The sequence below is a fragment of the Eptatretus burgeri genome, chromosome 5, assembly GCF_056783735.1.
Source record: "Eptatretus burgeri isolate ZD-2024b chromosome 5, Ebu_testis_v1, whole genome shotgun sequence".
NCBI lineage: Eukaryota > Metazoa > Chordata > Myxini > Myxiniformes > Myxinidae > Eptatretus > Eptatretus burgeri.
This window is the reverse complement of record NC_140965.1, coordinates 67,129,150-67,144,788: the sequence shown is the minus strand read 5'-3', so window position 1 is coordinate 67,144,788 and position 15,639 is coordinate 67,129,150. Positions and strand designations below refer to the sequence as shown.

At 44.4% G+C, this 15,639-nt stretch overlaps 1 protein-coding gene and 1 long non-coding RNA gene across 22 annotated transcripts in view; one reads left to right on the top strand and one right to left on the bottom strand.

Annotated features, from left to right (window-relative positions):
* LOC147026617 (paired mesoderm homeobox protein 2-like) overlaps positions 1-6,399 on the top strand; it is a 68,019-nt gene extending 61,620 nt beyond the window's left edge. For 4 of the 6 annotated variants that reach the window (XM_085882217.1, XM_085882216.1, XM_085882215.1 and 1 more), the window contains 2 exons: positions 2,125-2,312; positions 5,593-6,399. In XM_085882217.1, the coding sequence (XP_085738343.1) occupies positions 2,125-2,312; positions 5,593-5,728 (324 nt within the window). In that variant the 3' untranslated portion in view covers positions 5,729-6,399. Of the gene's footprint in view, positions 1-2,124; positions 2,313-3,533; positions 3,576-5,564 lie in introns of all 6 variants that reach the window. The other 2 variants (XM_085882220.1, XM_085882221.1) reach the window with 2 other exon arrangements.
* Positions 1-15,639, bottom strand: part of LOC147026616 (uncharacterized) — a 176,309-nt gene that overhangs the window by 56,526 nt on the left and 104,144 nt on the right. For 6 of the 16 annotated variants that reach the window (XR_015058416.1, XR_015058426.1, XR_015058417.1 and 3 more), the window contains one exon: positions 12,425-12,503. This is a non-coding gene — a long non-coding RNA (uncharacterized LOC147026616). Of the gene's footprint in view, positions 1-5,458; positions 5,583-7,457; positions 7,719-12,096; positions 12,298-12,424; positions 12,504-15,639 lie in introns of those variants that run through there. The other 10 variants (XR_015058421.1, XR_015058419.1, XR_015058415.1 and 7 more) reach the window with 5 other exon arrangements.

Below are 15,639 nucleotides of genomic sequence, written 5' to 3'. Positions count from 1 at the left end.
GGGGCCAAAAACGATATATAGCAGGAAATCTCAAAAAGTTGTGGACGAGTTATGACAAAACTAGGTGGATGAGCTGCTTATGTGACAAGAACAAGCCGATTAGATTTTGGTGACCATCCGGATCCTGGATCCGGCCAATCAGTGGGATACAAAATGTAAACTCTTTAGCCTGGCAGAGGTATGCGCTCGACTGAGTGTTGTTCTGTTTCTGTTCATTTTCATTCCTGGTTACTGTTGTTGAGAAAAGGAATTCACAATTTCTTCTTCATTCGTTTTCCTGAACCGCTCTGGGTAACACTGGTTGATAAAACATAGAGCCCCCAACTGCCACCCAGCAATCTCTTGGTCGGGTTGGGGCTTGCAGGTTGGTAGCACATTCACCATTCTCTTTAAATCAGTGTACACCCATTCGGATGATGTATTTGATAAGTGCACATGCCACGGACAAGGCATCCTGCTCTATCGGGAATCAAGAACATGCGTGAGCCTGAGGTCAGCAGGCATATTAGGTAAGGTGCGACGAGCGGGGCTGAATGCTGGACGTGTTAGTGCAATGGTTAGAGCATCCACTCTAATGCTGGGATGTCGGGAGTTCAAACCCAGACCGCGTCACACCAAATGCTTTAAAAATGGTGTGTGCTGGTTCCTTGCTTGATGCTCAGCATTTTAAAAGGATAGAGCATGGACAAACAATCATAGGTGGTTTCTGTGTTGACAACCCGAACAGCTTCCTTCTGTGTTGACCTTCCTGATAAGGGAAGTCTTATTGTTATTATATCAGGAACGGGGTGATGCACACAGTTGGACAGCTGCAGTCATATCAGGAGCGCACCTATACACCGATGAGCCAAACCATGATGACCACCTGCCTAATATGCTGTTGGTCCTCCGTGTGCCGCCAAAACAGTGCCGACCCGCCGAGGCATGGACTCCACAAGACCCCTGAAGGTGTCCTGTGGTATCTGGCACCAAAACATCAGCAGCAGATCCTTCAAGTCCTGTAAGTTGCGAGGTGGAGCCGCCGTAGATCGGACTTGTCGGTCCAGCACATCCCACAGATGCTAAATCGGATTGAGATCTGGAGAATTTGGAGGCCAGGGCAACACCGTGAACACTTCATCATGTTCCTCAACCCATTCCCGAACAATGTGGGCAGTGTGGCAGGGCGCATTATCCTGCTGAAAGAGGCCACTGCCATCAGGGAAAACCATTGCCATGAAGGGGTGTACCTGGTCTGCAACGATGTTTCGGTAAGTGACACGTGTCAAATTGATGTCCACATGAATGGCCGGACCCAGGCTTTCCCAGCAGAACATCACACTCCCTCCACCGGCTTGTCGTCTTCCCACAGTGCATCCTGGTGCCATTACTTCCCCAGGTAAATGGTGCACATGTACACGGCCATCCACGTGATCTAGAAGAAAACAGGACTCATCGGACCAGGCGACCTTCTTCCACTGTTCCAAGGTCCAGTTCCGACGCTCGCGTGCCCATTGTAGGCGCTTTCAATGGTGGACAGGGTCATCATGGGCACACTGACTGGTCTGCAGTTACGCAGCCCCATACGCAGTTGGGTGCGATGCACTGTGGATTGTGACATTCCTCCCGTGACCACCATTAAAATTTTCTGTGACTTGTGCCACAGTGGACCTTCTGTCGGTTCGGACCAGACAGGATAGCCTTCGTTGCCCTCACACATCGATGAGCCTTGGGCACCCAACACCCTGTCGCCGGTTTGTGGTTTGTCCCTCCTCGGACCACTGTCGGTAGGTACTCACCACTGTTGACTGGGAGCACCCCACAAGCCTTGCCATTTGAGATGCTCTGACCCAGTCATCTGGCCATAACAATTTGACCCTTGTCAAAGTCGCTCAGGTCTTTACTCCTGCCCATTTCTCCTGCATGCAACACATCAACTTCAAGAACTGACTGTTCACTTGCTGCCTAATATATCCCACTCCTTGACAGGCACCATTGTAACAAGATCATGAATGTTATTCACTTCACCTGTCAGTGGTCATAATGTTTTGGCTCATCAGTGTAAAGTGAACGCAAGTCTACATAGGCAGCAGACAAGCCACTGGACAGAAAACACAAGGTCGAGTTAATGATGTGGTATGTCAGGTGTGGTTTCAGAATCGTCGGGCCAAGTTTCGTCGGAACGAGCGTGCTCTGCTCGCTAGTCGGAGTGCTTCGGCTCTTCGCCCATTCAGCAGTGATGCGGCTGTGGAGCAGCCAATGGCGGCTCGTCCAGCTCCTCTATCTCCGGAATACCTGGCTTCATGGGGTGCCAACAGTACACCAGCATACAGGTGCGTATGCAAGCTGCCAATGTCTGCCTGTCTGTCTGTAACATGAACATTTATTTCCCAGTGTAGTGAAAACAAATTATGGGTACACTTACAAACACATCATATTGAGATGTAACTGAAGGCTTTGATGAGAAAGTATATTTAAATACAGAACTGGATCCTTTAAATCTCACACAGGGTCTGTCATATAAGTCTTAACATATAGAATAAGGGTGAACCTATAAAACCAGAGATGGGAAAACTTTATGCATGTTTCTATGTAGAGTAGTTGAACGTTTTACAATGAAACTATCTTTACTGTAGTTGTTACTCAGGTCATTTTGGGTCTTTGTTTTTAGTATATTAACAGTTTATGGGGCCAACTACTTGTAACACGTGTGCATACAGAAGGAAAGAGGGGAGTCGATAGGAAAAGAAAGAAAAGGGGGAGAATGAAAGCTGACAGAGATGAAGCCTGAGAGGAGGGGTAAGACAGATCGGGGTGGGGGTGGGAGAGGCGTAAGGGGGAAGTCTGGCACTTGCAAAGTGGGGGGGGGGGGTGTTGAGAGTGTTCATAAATTCCTTTTTTGGAAAGGTAATAGGTTGACAGTCCCAACAACAATAATATGTACATACAGTGTCCGTGCATACCTTCTTCATGTAAACACCATATGCATGTATGAGGAGAGTGGACACAATGTTAAACGGATGAGATACTTATGATAGTCCAAAGCACACCAAATAAAGTATAACGAGCTCTGTGTGTGTGTGTGTGTGTGTGTGTGTGTGTGTGTGTGTGTGTGTGTGTGTATATATATATATATATATATATATATATATATATATATATATCCTCACACCATCAGGTGCTTAAGGCTTCCGAGACAGTTTTGTTGGCTGGGGGAGGGGGTGGGGTGGGGGGGAACAACAACCTTGGATGGGTCACCACTCCAGCACACGATACTCGACTGGCTCACTCACAGAAAGTTGATAATTCATAATCATTTTGCCGACCTCAGAAGGATGACAGGCTGAATCAACCCATCTGGTCATTATTTTGACACGGCTGTGGCTTGAACTCAGAAGCTAGAGATCCTAAACCAACCGCCTTAAATGTTAATACACCACCAGGCTTATACAGGGTAGCCAAAAGTTACTTTACCCCTGATAAATTTCTCGCACTTCCCTCCGTCCCTTCCCCTCTGCCCTCGCCCGCTATGGTATGCGGAAACACCGACTCAGAAGAATGATGGAGCACCTACAGATACAATGACATTAATTATTGTAAGTACTGTACAATAAAACCTGTATATTAAAAGAGTTCAAGAACAATGCTTCACTGGGAAGGGGTAAAGCGACTTTCAGGCCACCCTGTATATGTATACATGCATGTTTTGGGGGGGGGGGGGGAGGCACGGCTAATCAACAAATAGAACTAAACTCTACTCCACCAATTTTTAACTAAGAATGAGTAGACACAGCCTCAAGTGACATTTCATTCATGGTCTATGAATATCCTCAAGTTTATTATGTTTAGTTATATTTGTTGGTTGGCTGTGCCTTTTTTACTAAAATGGATAGCCCCAACCGCATTCAACTAATATATGAGAATATACATCTAATATATAATGCTCTTTGAAACCACTGACTCACTGACTGATATTAAAGATCGGTACCTTCCAGGTGATGTAGAAAGCTGAAATTTTGTGCACCAATGGAAATCGGAATTCCTATTCCGGAAAAAATTCACAGAATCGTCCCACAACGTCCGGAAATGAAAATATAAATTAATGAAAGAAAAATAAATGAAAAAAAATGCAGGTGAGTGACCCGAGACAATGGGGAAGCATGGTAATTTGGTGTGCTGACAGACATCGAAGCCGATACACCAGGAAAAAAATAAATAAAATAAAATCACAGAACTGTCAGAAAGCATCCTTCAATGAAACTATAAATAAATGAAAAAAAGAAAAGAAAAATCAAATGCAAGTGAGCGACCCCGAGACAATAGGGAAGCACGGTAAGTATGTTTACACAATGTGTAAGCACACTCTGCGTGTGTGTTATGTATATATATAATGTATGTATATATTTCCAAACTCGGAGGTTTAATGGTTAGATTGCCCCCTCTGAGTTTGCGAAGTCTGTGGGTACAACCCTGGCGGAGTTATACCAAAGACTTTAAAATGGTACATGCTGATTTCTTGCTGACACTCAGTATTTAAAGGATAGAGCACGGACAAACAACACGGGGAACACAATGGCAAAAAACCCAATATAACCTTTGCCAAGAAACTGCTTCAGCAGCACCAATGCTCTGTAAAGAGAATGGTAAATCAAAATCAAATATTTGTATGTATATGTGTTATATATGTATAGTATATACACACACACACACACACACACACACACACACACACACACACACACACACACACACACACACACACACACACACACACACACACACACACACACACACACGGTGTTTTCAAAAGTAACAGCGCACCGACTAAAATCCTTTTGTTGTAGTTGACAATAAACACTTACTTGTGAAAGACTTCTCTTTTTGTACAAGAGGTGTTGCGTTACAACGGCACTGTTTCTTTTGAAATATATACATATACATATATAATATTTATTCACAATCTGGTGTTCTGCCTGAAGGCAGGTCCAGTACTGTTGAGGCAGTTTTTTGGCAAGGGTGATGCTGACTGGTTTGACATTGCCTTCCCAGCAGTCAGGGCAGGAATTTGTAATTTGTTCAGGGTGCCGGCAATAGTTTGCCAAGTCTTCGCGAAGAACACTGTGGAATCTTTATCGTCCACCAATTAATGCTGCAAAGCAGTCCATCCAAGGGATTGCACACACATTGATGAATCACCCTGCCTGTGAAACACTGGGATGACAGCATATAGCTGGGTCGATATTGAAACCCAGGCTAGATAGTGTAGAGGTGAGTGTGCATACCTCTAGGCCATATATAATATAATAAAAATTGTTACCCAGTATGACTAATGCATCTCATTTGTTGAACTTTTTGAACAATCCTCATATGTGAAATCAATCATTTTGCACATAAATGCAGTGTGTCCACATAGCAGCATTGATCATCTATTTATTAGGTGAATACATTTGGTGGACTTATACCACCCCCCTCAACTCACCAGACCGCCAATCCACAGTATGCTTTGTCTGTATCTCGTTCCTGTCGAAGTCGTATTTGTGTGTGCCTATCCACGGCGTGTGCGAGCTCGCTCGCCCACCCTACAGGCGCTGATTCTGGCGGCTCTCCCCGCAGCGCGGTGCCACCTTACGCAACTGGAGGGGGCGGTGCGGCGACCCCAGGCATGACAATGGTGAACAGCATAGCCAGCCTGCGCCTCAAGGCCAAAGAGTACAGTTTGCAGCGTAACCAAGTTCCGACGGTGAACTGATCCATCCTCACGGGACCTCTGGGCTGAGAAAGGGGAGGCGATGTGCTTGAGAATGTGTGCATTCTTGGAATCGACAAGGAGACGCAGCAGACCGACAGGAAAAATATTGGTGTGACGAGCACCTCATGCAATGCGGCCAAATTATGTGGAAACAGTTGCACAGCCTTGGAAAGTGCCTTTTGTGCCGTCTGTTTCTTATGGTCAACATGCCCGGTCCGGTGTCTCGTCTTTTTACTCTTTCTCTTTCATTCTTTCTTAAATCTCCTCTTTCCACCGCCCACCATTCCCACCCACTCTGCCGTCACATTCGCCTTGCCATTGTCAATCAAGGATGTTCTGATACACTGCTCTTCATCAGATCCAAGTGAGCTCCACATCAACCTCATCACATTGTGAAGATGCTCACGGAACATCTCTGCTTTCATGTACATTGAGTGCAAAGCGGACGGAGAACGTTGTTTATTAATATTTTTTTCATCTACTATTTGTACGTGATTATTTTAAGCGAAATGCCCCCTTTCCTTCCTCCCAAATCCCAACCCTTCTTAATCTTACTAGCATTATTTGCTTTTCATATTTTCTTTTCCTTTGTGCTGTTTGTTTGTTTGCAATAGCGTGGACACATCACTCCGCGATCTTTTACGACAATAAAAGCATTTGCTTGAAGCGGACATTGCAGGGGCCCTTTGTGGCGGGTTCCACGTTTTGTTGTTTCTTTCAGGATCAAGTTTTTACCATGCCTCTCGATACCGTTTAGTTCAGGAAACTAATACCATGGGAAACTACAGTCCTTTGAGTGACTGACTTTGCCTTATCATGTGGAACATTCTGACAAAATGGAGTCTAAGTGCCAATTGATCCAATTTCACCAAAGATCGGTACACAACACTGCACCTCATGGATGCGAGACTCTTGGGGGCATGAAAGCGCTTGGTGCACAGTCTTGCAACATAGGCCGAGCACACCTCGACAAAATTAGGTTAAAGGCCAACAGACTAAGATTGGATGGGGAGTGAGTGCAGCCAGAGATCATGTGGTCACCGTTTTGGGTATTTTCTAGGTCTAGGAGCTTCGGGCTTTCATACTTATTTATCTGCTTCATGGAACTCAGCGAGGAGGAAGACCACGTCTTTAAACTCTCAACACCTCCTTCAAGCTTTCTGTACCCTTATAAAAGTATTTTGTGCACATTCCCAAATCAGTCTCAAATCCATGAAGTTTTGAGTGATATTCACGGTATCGAGTTCTTCGAGTGCTCGTTAGGACAAACGGTCATGCTCACAATGACTGCGGTCGTGTCCTGGTAGTACTTCATACACGTTACCACCTTTGGCCAATTGTTATGAAATGTTAAAGCCCTTGAAATCGGCACCATTTCATGCAGGTGATGCACCCCTCCATTCCTTACACGTGTGCACTCTACTCAGAGTGTCTGTCTCAGGTACGACAAATACATCATTAACGTATGTGTGTAGTCCAGGTGAAAGTTACCTTACTGAGTGTGGTTAATAATGTCCAAAACGTTTCCACATAATAGTAGATCCCATAAGGTCGGTTGACCACCATGACCAAAATGGAACGTGTCCTTTTGGACAGCATGTGTGTATTGCATTCCAAAAATATTTGAGCCATGGCTTGTGAACAAGGACACGGAAACAAAATGAGGATCGACGGGGGAAAAAAAGAACGAGCGAAGAGACAAACAACACATTCGGATGTTCTCGTTCGGAATTCGTGTTTTTATTTTCTGAACACATATTCAATCCCAACATACATCAATTGCACAAGGTGAGCGCAACTACGCCGGCAGGGGGCACGGCGCAACCGCACAGATAGATCTTCATGTCTCCATCAATGTGTCAGATCTTGCTCACACCTGGTTCATAGCTTCCCATCATGAGGGAAATCAAATAATGACTTGATCATCAATCTCTGACTCGCTTCGTGGCTCCCCGTCATTATGATAATGAGTTGACAATAAAACTAATCTCTGGTTAACAACAAAAAAAAAAACAATTATACCGGTATATTTATTTACCTTTAGATTTAAATTTTTTTAAAAACCGGGTTTCTTAGATTTGTTAGTGTCTTATTCCGAGAACTTTCTGAACACACCTCGTCCAATAAAGTCATTAGTTCAACGTGCGAGCCAATGGAACATCGCAGTTAATTCCAGGAAGGTAACTGTACCGATTATTTTGTCTTTTTCACGAATGAAATCACAATACATGAAAGGAATGGGGGTGAATCCAATGGTATCGATCGATTGATTGATGCCTCCGATTCAGATATCGATCACATGCCTCATGATAATCGATCCCTCAGATTCCTTATTCCTATTTTATTTGCGTGTTTATTAAAATAAAACATTTAATCAGTGCAGAGTTGCTTCTTTCAATCACATAACTCATGTTTTGGATGAACGATTATTATCGATCCCTCCGATTCAGATATCAATCACATGCCTCCTGTTTTGGATGAACACATTATCGATCTCTTTAATTCAGATATCAATCACATGACTCGTGTTTTTGATGGACAGATAATTGTCGATCCCTCTGATTCAGATATCGATCATGCGTCTCGAGCTTTGGATGGACAGATTGCACCAGACAACAATGATTTTGCTACTGGGGTGGAAACACATGTTCTCGACTAAATCGAGTATGCAGATTCTGAATCTGAAGTCAGAATTTTCTCAGCACTTCAGGAATTTGAGTTATACATATGGTCCAATGCCCTGGTGGGTGATTTTGAGCCATCATAATTTTTTTTGTTTGTATTTTTGGTTTCAATTATAGTAATACAACTGTTGTAGAATATTATTTCTCATAAAAAGACTTTCAGAATGCACTTTAAATTATTTAAAATGGATGAAAACTGACCAAGCTATGAATTTTGAGGTAAAATTTTCTACGTGGCATGACAATTTTAAACTAACCCTAACCCTTATGAAAAAAAAAAAACTTTTTAAAGGGATTGCATCACGACGGTAATGGCTTCCAATATGTCAGAGTGAAGTTTGGCACAGAGAAAACTGATGCTAAACTCAAAGCAGGCATTTTCGTTGGGCCCCAGATCCGAGAACTGATGTGTGATCCAGAGTTCAAAAATAAAGTGAACCCACTTGAGTTTGCAGCATGGGAAGCATTTGTGTTGTTTGTGCAGAACTTTCTTGGGAACCATAGAGCTGAACAGTATGTGGAATTGGTGGACAACATGTTAAAGGCGTATCAGCGATTGGGCTGAAGGATGTCTCTTAAAATGCACTTCTCACCTTGATTTCTTCCCACCTAATCTGGGTGAGGTAAGCGATGAGCATGGCAAAAGGTTTCACCAAGACATTACGGTCATGGAAACGAAGTATCAATGCTGGTTCAAACCAAACATGATGGGTGATCACTGCTGGTTCCTACAACGGGAGTCCAATTCCACACAAGTGCAAGAGCAAGTGTCTCACACACGTCTGAACAGTGCCGACGCTGACTATATTGAAAGGAAGCGTGTAAACTTGAAGTGTTGTTTCTGAATCACTCACAATGGGGTAGATTTCCCGATCAAGTTTACACCCTTCCTAAGGATTACCATGTTCTGTTTTATTAACTTATTTTTCTGCAATTTGTTTATGTTCTTGGTTCGTATACTACACATTATACATGGAGATCAATCATTGTTATCTAAATATGACATGAAAGCAATAACTAAGCACTGTTATTAGATGTACAATGCGGCGATCTGCAATAAAAAAGTATCTAATATTGTTGTGGTGTTGGTGGCGAGCACGCGTTCGGAACAGTAGAGTCGGCTCCACCGAACACCCGGAATCTAGATCGTGCTCCTCAGAGAACTACGAGAAGCACGGGTCCCTTATAGGACCGTGGTCGCCAATACTTCGACGGCGTGAGGTCGGGTCCACTTGTCTAACTCCAATTTACCTAAGTACTCACGCCGTCCAACTACCGGGGAAACCACACCCTCGGCCGACTGTCTGATTCGAGTTGCGGTAACAGTTCGGATCCGGCCTAACCGAGCGGAGTTACCAGAGCCGCGCCGGACCGAATGCACAATTTGCTGAAGATGCACCGTGCTAAGCCAATGAAAGAAACACAAAAACGAGCTGAAACATTCAACAAAATGGATATTTATTTATAATAGGCAGGGAGGGGAACACATAAGAGCAGAGTTAAACCAACTATCGAGAAGAAATGCAAATAATGTACAAGGCACTTAAACAATTGCTACTTATAGACTGGGCCCACACACACACACACACACACACACACACACACACACACACACACACACACACACACACACACACACACACACACACACACACACACACACACGGCTTTTATCCAGCCCTTCATCTCGGAAGGGAAGGCGAGCTGAGGACAAGAACCTGCACTTGCACCTGCCCGCCTCGTGCAGTCTGGTCGAGCTTGTCCGGTGGCGGGACTCAAACCCACTGCCTCAACACAGCACCAGGGACGAGGGACAGAACGACGGACGCCAGCCACCACGAAGGCGAACGAGGTTGGAGACGAGGCGACAGGCGCTCAACGCTGGAAAAGCTTCCATGGATCAGACAACACCAGGCAAGGCCGACCCAGACAGAACGCCCCGATCACTATTCCTCTCCCGAGGTGGGAGGGATTTCTTCCCTGGCGACTCGCCTTCTGATTGGACGGTTGCGTCGCGCGATTCGCTGGCCGTCCCTCATTGGACAGGCCCACAGAAGGCAGGGCGACTCCCACCCTTCTGGGTGGAGTCCCGATCTGAGGCGATGAGCCTCCTGATTGGACGAAGGGCACGCCCTTGCCCTCATGGGCGGATTCGGCTCTGGAGCGAGGGGTCCCACCCACGTCCGCAGCCAGAAACACGCGCGCTATGGCGTCGGTGAGCGAGGCAATGGTGCCGCTGGTGTTGTTGTTGTAATTGATGTAAAAATGTAAAAGAAAACCCTGGCTATCAAAATAACTCCTCAGCGCATGAACATTTAATTCCCATTAGACTAGGGACGGGACCCTAACTAGAAACACATACTTACCGATATAACTGTTCTATAAGGACCTGAATGTTGAGTGCAGTAAGCTTCCAAATTCGTAACAATATAGCATGCTGGGTATCATTAATACATGTACATATTTTGAAAACCTGACGTGCTGGCTCAATTCTGACTACAGATTTGAAATCAGCGGCCCAGATTTAGCCAAGAATACCTGCATCTCCCTGAGTAGCAGAAAAAAGTTTTTTGTTGTTGTTGTCCAGTGTTATTGATCCCTCTGATTCAAATATCGATGACGCGCCTCTCATGCTTTGTATGGACAGATAATTATCGATCCCTCTGATTCAAATATCGATCATGTTCCTCGTGCGTAACACTACCTCGCTAGTATTTTAATTTAATAAATCTAACACTGCAAAAGAAGAGATTTCCCTTGGCATGATATTTCTGCTGATATACTAATACTGTATTTGAAAAAACAACATTTAAAAGAGGTGAGGCAATTCGACATGGTGATGTCACTGCAACAATGCTCCTGATGTCATCTTGTAATGACTTTTGTCCATGATGCGAGATATGGATTGTTACCCCATACGCATGAAGGGAAAAGCAGGGTTAAGCAATTGATTCACTTTGTCTCCAACAACTTAATTTCAATTGAATGTCATATTTTGAACATTAATTGGAAAACAAACTTGCAGTTTAGCAGTACTTTGGCTCTAAATTTGTCCTGAACTCACATGGGCGAAGAGGAGTGAGATAATTTTTTTAGAGTGAGTCTGCCTATCAGTCTGGCAGTCAAACAGAATTGAAAATCATTCCAAACAGGAAACTGTTTTTAAGGACATCATAATGGATGCAAAACAGGCACGAATAACTAATGTAACATGTTAGATTGGGTGGCATAAAAGCGGCTGCATCAAAGGCGGTAAACTTCTGAAATTTCTTTTCTACAACCTTTAAAATCTTTATTTCAATTGAATTACACCAGCAGAGTACCCACCCTATGGGTGATCTTGGTCCAAGCATGCAACATGTTATTCTGATGCATACCTTTATTTGGGCGGTGTATAGGCAACTCAAATAACCCAGGTTACGTGCTTGAAGCAATAACATACCTACTGCTAAAATTCAAAACACCTCACTGCACTGAAAAACGTGGGGACAGGAATACTGGACTGTAAATAGTGGAGACTTGCAATACCCTCCCACACCTCGAGGCAGCGCTGCACGATACACATTTACATAGAGAATTTGCATCTCACCCCCCCCCTCCACCACCTGGAGGCAGCGCTACACGATAGACATTTCCATAGAGAATTTGCATCCCTCCCCCCCTCCTCTACCACTCCCTCCAAGACCACCGATATGTTCTCTGCTTTAAGTATGGATGTAATCCTCCGTTTCAAGTATGGATGTAATCTAGTATTGCCCAGCACTGTAGGAGAAGTAGCGTGACGAACACACAAACACTGGTCTGTGAATTATAGTAAGGATACCTGAACAATGCAGAACACAAATCTCCTTGTTGGCACTTTCAAAAATCTTCTGTTCAGCAGTACTTGGAAAAAAATATTACAGCATTTTACATCATCTCAACCAATCAAATTTTCCGCTAACAGACCCACCATGTCTGTTTCTTAAGACTGCACAGGGTAAGGTGTTCTATGAACTCGTGTTTAGCTCACCTGGAATGGAGTTCTGGAGAACTTATGGGATGGCGTGTCGTCCATCAGTCCACAAACATTTGCAACTTCTTCTCTGAAACTACACATGAAATTCTGATGAAACTTGACCACAACCTTCATTACCCGGTATATACCAAAGTTAGTTCACGGCATTTAAAATAAATAAATAAAAAAACATTCTGGCCTGAAAGTGGTCTACGAGGGGGAGGGTGGGGGGATGCCCCCCAAAATAGATATTTGCTCTTCTCAGAAACTACACACAATTTTAATGAAACTTCACCACAACCTTCATCACTCATGATGTTCCAAAGTTTGTTCATGGCATTAAAAAAAAAAATCCATCAGTATTTACTTTCTTCTCCGTTACATATCTGTGGGTAATCCACACCTACCAGGGGTTCCCTGGTTTTCTTATCCAGTCACAACCAAGTGAGCACCCAGGGGTATTGCCCCTATTTTTTTTTAATCTCACCTGGAATGTAGTTCCAGGGAGCTAATGAGATAGCACGTCGTTCATCAGTCTGTCTGTCCACAAATACATGCAACTACTTCTCTGAAACTACACAAACAATTTCAATGAAACTTGACCACAACCTTCATCACCTGTGATGTACCAAATCTTGTTCACGACATTAAAAAAAAAAAAGTTGGGATCTGAGGGGGTCTACGGAGGGAGTTTGCGGGGAGGTTGCCCCCTTAAATAAGTATTTGCTTTCTTCTCATAAACTATACACACAATTCCGATGAAGCTTGACTACAACCTACATCACCCATGATGTACCAAAGATTGTTCACGGAATTAAAAAAAAGTCAGGGTCTGAGAGGATGTACAGGGGTGGGGGGGGGGGTGCCCTCCAAAATATGTATATGCTTTATCAGAAACTACACACAAAACTTTAATGAAACCTGACCACAACCTTCATCACCCGTGACGTACCAAAGTTTGTTCATGGCGTTAACCCCCCCCCCCCCCCAAAAAAAAAACCAATAGGTATTTACTTTCTTCTCAGTTACATATTTTGTGTCATCCATGCCTACCAGTGGTTCCCTGGTTATCTTATTCAGCCACTACCAGGTGAGCGCCCAGGGGTATTGACCCTATGTTTTATATACATGATCGAGGCTCATGGAAAAGCTAGCGCAGAATGGAGGGAACAAAATTGAAAGAGGGAAACACCAACAGCAGAGTTGAAGTAAGAGTGAGATCAAGTGGAGTGGGAGAATGTCACATGGAGGTGAACAAGCTGCACACAAACTGAATGAAACACAGCAAGAAGAGGAAGGGGAAAGCAGATATGAACAGAAAAGGAACAAACCAACCGACAACTAACAAACAGAACAAGATAAGGGAGAGGGGGAAAAAAAATCACAATAACGTGGAAAAAGAGAGTGCTTGGGAATGGGGTCATTTCAGAGAGAAGAGATCATGAGTATGGATGGGGGATGACCTGAGATAATGGTAAACAGCTGTGTTGAAGCCCAAGAGGAAAGAAGGGACTGAACAGACTGGGGAAGTTGGTTCCACAGGTGAGAAACAAGAGGAACAAATGAGTGGAGGTGAGCAGTGAGCTGGGATTTTGGGAGTTTAACAAGAATTTGAATGGGAGACTGTGCGCCCTACAGAAATCTGGGAGGGACAGAGCCAAGAAAGGGCAGAGAGTGCAAAAAAGGAGGCCGTAGAATACAGAGGCCACCAACCTGCCTTTGATGCGAAAGCAACAGGCCTCGATGCTCAGCTTCACCCCAGGAGATCCCAATGATTTTGAGGGCCTTGCTTTCCTTGGCATAAAAAGTGCAATGTGTGAGGCAGTAACACAGCCCAGAGAGAAGAGCAGTACTCCATAGAACTGCAAATGAAGTCCTTGTATGTCGTAAAATGATCAGAATGACCAAGGAAAGTCTTTGGCGATAAAGGATGCCCAGTTGGCTTTGGAGGCAATCTTCGGTCTTCCCTTGAAAGATCATGGCCGATGGTGAGACCCAAAAGTTGAGTGAATTAACCTCTTCAAGTGGTTTGTTTAGGAAGTCGATGGGAGGGTTTGCCAGACAGTCCTTTCGGAAGGACAGGGTGAGTGTGTAGCGGCATAATTTTGCTTTTGGTTTCCAAATAGGTTAGTGTGCTTTAAATATAGTAGCTTTGGTTCATCTGGTGGTTATTTCCTGTATGAGAATTCCGGTAGGGGTTAGCCATTACGTGAGAGTTTACCATTGCGGAGCAATAAAAAACTGGACTCGGAATCCAAACATCTTGGGTATCTTTTCTTCCACTCCAAATTGGTGACTCCGACATGATTCAAATGGATGGACAAAGAGATGCAAGCACACAACCAGTCTCCGGGAATGAACAGCCAATCATGCCCTTCCGAGAGGCTTAACAAGCTTCATTGATGGCAGCAGTTTCGATAAAGTTCCCGCTGTTCTATCCTAGTGACCCACGTTGTGGCTTGCGCAAGTTGAAACCCAATTCGACACCCGAAACATTACGACCGAGTTAACATGGTTCAAATAAATTGTTGGTTCCTTCTCACCAGAGTATGTGACAGAGTTGGGAGATATTTTATTCTAATCTCCAACTAACGTCCCATAGATTACTTTGAAGACCGTGCTCATAAAGCGTATGACTGCCTCTGAGCGCCGCCACTTTCAACAACTTTTTACAGCCGAGGATTTATGAGAATAACGACCCACACAACTACTGCGTCATATGCAGTAGATGCTTGTTGACTGCCACACCACCTTCGACCAGTCGCTCCTTTGTAAGTTGTGCTTGCAGCTTTTACCATCAGACATCTGCATGATACTTGCAGATAATGCAAAGCTGGCACTATCCACCACCATGGACCTGGCTGATCATCTCATGGACCAACCAACCATGGCTGTGACACTGCCACCACAGCATGTCACACAACTACAATCGGAAATGGCAGACCTGAGGCTCGTCCATGCTGTGCAACACCAGTCATGCACATCTTTGCATACCCCTTTTAGGGACAGAGAGAAATGCCATCCCTTCCGCTACCGTTAACCTTCACCTTCCATGAACACTCCAAATTGGTGTTGGTACCATGTGACTTCCAGTGCTGATGCTCGTCAGTGTAGGTCACCGTGCTTTTACTAGCCGCAGGGAAACAAGGAGGCCCACAACCAATTGTGACAAGTTCACCTGGGCCTTCTCTTCTTTTGGATCATACTAGCAGACTTCATTTTCATGTGGA